The following is a 3,435-nucleotide window of genomic DNA, read 5'->3' as shown; positions in this document are numbered from 1 at the left end:
GAAACATAACTTTGATATGCTGACTGACAGATCTGACCCATGTGAAAGGCAAAGCAGCTGACATGTTCATAGTCACATTCAACGACACCACACAGTCGATGTCACTGAGACCAGCTAAATGAGCTGTTACTGGGTCACCTGCTAGTCCTGGCTTCAGCCCAGGCTGCTTGTTTTTCTCGTAGGTCTTGAGCATGAACGACGGGATTCCTGCCACCGTTTTACCCCGGTCTGAGCGGAGGTTACCCCCCCTCAGGGCTGAGAAGTAGATTCCCCGTGGCATCTGACTCATCTCCTGCCTCACCAGTGACGTCAGGAAGAGCTCGAAGGCTGGGAACATAAAAGAAACACCATCAGTGCATGATCATCAGCATTACTCAGGATCACATGCAGATGTGACAGATCCACGATCTCTCCAGGGAACCAGCAGGAAACACACCAAACACCTGGTGTCTGTTTCTGTGCAGGTATGCTCAAACAGCTCAAACAGCTGTGATGTGGATGGTTATGAACAGTTGTGCTAAACAAAATGTTGTAAAATCATGTAGCATACACGTGTTCCTAAAGTATCTTAGCGGTCCCAGGACTGCACTCTCCTGGATCCTGCTTTCAGGGTTACAGCCTCTAACGCTCCTGCTGCCACTAAGACCACTTTGTTCTTGACCTCTCCAGTCCCTGCTACTCTGGAAGCTGAAGCACCCCCGGCCCTTAGCCCTACTACCGGGTCGACGGGGCTTCTAGTCCATATGTGGCGCGGCTGTTTCTATACACTACAGCTTCCTGGTTGTGCTTTGAGTTTATGCTATCCCAGCTTGCATCTTACATCCTGCTACTACGTGGTGGAAAATGTCCGTAGCACCTTTGCACAGTCTGCAGCCGTGGTAGACTCCCTCCTACCACAGCTCTAAGGATCTGGATCTTTCTACCATTCATCTGGCTTCTCAGCATCTGTTTTAGCATCTGCAAGGATGTGGCTCTGACTGATCTTCATCCTGCTGGCTCTGGTATACCCAGGTGGATCTCACTGACTCCTCCCACACAGCTTGATGTCATCCATCTACAGGATGACATTTGATGACATCACCTCTTAGTGATGAGGCTTTGGGGATTGAAGCCTGTGCAGACAGAAGCAGGGACGTTGCCTTTGTACACTGCACACTCCAGTACTGTCTTCCACAGGTCCTGATGAATATTATCAGTGCACTGAAGCACAGTAACAAGCAGGTCAGTGTGCATGAGTGGGGCATGGAGTCAGGCTGGTCTGCCTAGTCTCAAGTATTTTTATACTGTCAGAATGACATGATAGCAACGAACCAGGAGCCTGAGCTTGTGTTGTCTCTAATGCCTTTCAGAGTGGTGTACTGGCTCATGTGCCTCCACAGCTTCACAGAGCAGCTCCTGTGTTGTGGAGAGGCGAGTAATCGGGCCGTGGTTTGATGGTTCTGTCCTGTGTTCGTGCCTTTAGCATTCCCCATATCTATAGACCGCTGATCACCGAACGCTTCTTCCAACAGTAGACGTGGATTATGTCGGGTCCCGCTGTGGTCCCCAGACTCATTGTTGGATGTCTGCTTTGTGATGTCGACTGCCTCTTGCTCTCTCTCGTGTCCTGGATGGATCTCTAGAAGCAGTTTATTCTGTCGGGACCACAGGATACAACCTGTTGGTTTGTTGGCTGCTCCGGTTTACCTGGAAGAACAGACGAGGTGGTGAGAGTCATCAGCTTCACATAAGATGAGCCTGGGACGGAGAGATCCTTCTCCTCTTCCTCCTTTTCTTTACTCTGTTCATCTTCTTCGTTTTCAGGCAGCTTTGCAGGTGGTCGGGCCTTCAACCAAAGAGAAGAGCAGAGCAGGACGATTCAAACAGAGAGCTGACACACGGCGGCGTAGAGGAATGTTTCTGAACACGCTAAAACAACTGAAACAGCTTCCTCATTAACTAGTGCCGCATAATTACATCTGACTAACGTCTGAGGACAATTAATAACGAAACATTGCAAAATGATCTGGCTAATATGTTAGAAAGCACGAGTCAGACAACAACAGAACTGCTATGATGTTGTTATGAGAGTGGAGCAGGACTCTTAACTGCCTCAGGAAGGTGGTTTATGGTGTGGTCTGTTTCAGGAAAGTCTGCCAAAGCCCTGTAGCCACAGCTGGACACCTCTGGATCCTGTTACAACACAAAGGTGCAGACACATGTTTCTGTTTCCTACAAAATGATGAAACTTATGCGACATCACAGCATGTTTGTGCATGTAGGAGTCATCATGTCAGCTGTGTGTGTAGATACAGTATGTACAGACCTCGCTCAGAGCATAAGTCCACAGAATGCTGACCACCTCTTCTTTTAATTTCTAAGAGCAAAGACAAAAAATAAGAAGTGAATTTAATGCACACACACACACACACACACACACACACACACACACACACACACACAGCAGTAGAATCAAGAGTTTTCCAACCCTTTTCTTATGTTTTCTGCAGACTTTCATTCAGCCAAATCACTGCACTGACCTAAAGCACGATCTGCACGACATTTCCTTTAAACACAGTGAAGGTGGACGCTGCTCTTAATATACACGAAACCCAGAGTTAGCTTTCATGTATATGAAAGAGTTGCTGCTGTGCTCTGGATCTTTGGCATTTTGCATTAACCGATTTTCACTAAGCTTAAGTTCACACAGCAGAGAAGTTTGTGTCTGACTCAGTGACTGCAAGGTGCTGCGCAGGTCCTGTGGCTGCAACCCAAAAGCATCCCTATCAGCCGTCCTGTGCTAATATGTCTTTTTTGGTTTTGGTCTTGTGTTTGTTTAGATGCAACTTTGCAAACCTAAGCTGTTCTGCCATATCATTGTTAGAGAGGAGGAGAGCTTTCCAACAAGCAGCACTGCATGGTCTAGGACTCATCTGCTGGGACGGCCACTGCTGCACTGTGTTGAATCCTCCAGAGCAACAAATGACCAAAACTTCTGTTTTTAAAAAGAGGCTCACACTCGCTGATCCATTTATTAGTTACTGTGAAGTCCGACCACAGCAGGACTCTGAGGACTGGACCCTCACACGTCTGTACTTTGTGCTTCTACCCAACTTTACATTGATGTGCTAACTTTAGCTACCAAACACAGTGATGTAGAGATGTGACTCTACAGTGAGGTTATACAAACAGCTGGTGAGAGTCCTGTTTACAGACAGAACCACAGAGAAAAACATAACCTGGTGGAGTTCCTGTGTCGCTCTGTTAGCTCCTCAACACAGAGCAACATGAACGTTACGACGCACCTCGTACTGCTCTGATTTAACTGTGAGCTGAGGCACCAGAGCCAAAAGCTCAGCGATGGCTTGAACCACCTCTGGCTGTGAGTGACAGCTGAGCTCAGGCCAAACAGTTCTCCATGCTGAGATAATATCCACCACCTGAGAAAGAAAGATT

At 47.6% G+C, this 3,435-nt stretch overlaps 1 protein-coding gene across 1 annotated transcript in view; it reads right to left on the bottom strand.

Moving 5' to 3' along the window:
• focad (focadhesin) overlaps positions 1-3,419 on the bottom strand; it is a gene marked incomplete at its 5' end in the record, with an annotated part of 14,490 nt that extends 11,071 nt beyond the window's left edge. The window contains 5 exons of the mRNA XM_005754150.2: positions 38-327; positions 1,687-1,825; positions 2,089-2,172; positions 2,306-2,356; positions 3,285-3,419. Coding sequence (XP_005754207.1) covers positions 38-327; positions 1,687-1,825; positions 2,089-2,172; positions 2,306-2,356; positions 3,285-3,419 — 699 coding nt within the window. The remainder of the gene's footprint in view (positions 1-37; positions 328-1,686; positions 1,826-2,088; positions 2,173-2,305; positions 2,357-3,284) is intronic.
• Between the last annotated feature and the right edge of the window lie 16 nt (positions 3,420-3,435).

Source organism: Pundamilia nyererei, unplaced genomic scaffold, assembly GCF_000239375.1.
Source record: "Pundamilia nyererei isolate P.nyererei 1_Seehausen unplaced genomic scaffold, PunNye1.0 scaffold00512, whole genome shotgun sequence".
In the NCBI taxonomy this organism is placed as follows: Eukaryota; Metazoa; Chordata; class Actinopteri; order Cichliformes; family Cichlidae; genus Pundamilia; species Pundamilia nyererei.
Note: the sequence above shows the minus strand (reverse complement) of the source record. Positions and strands in the feature narration are given on the sequence as shown.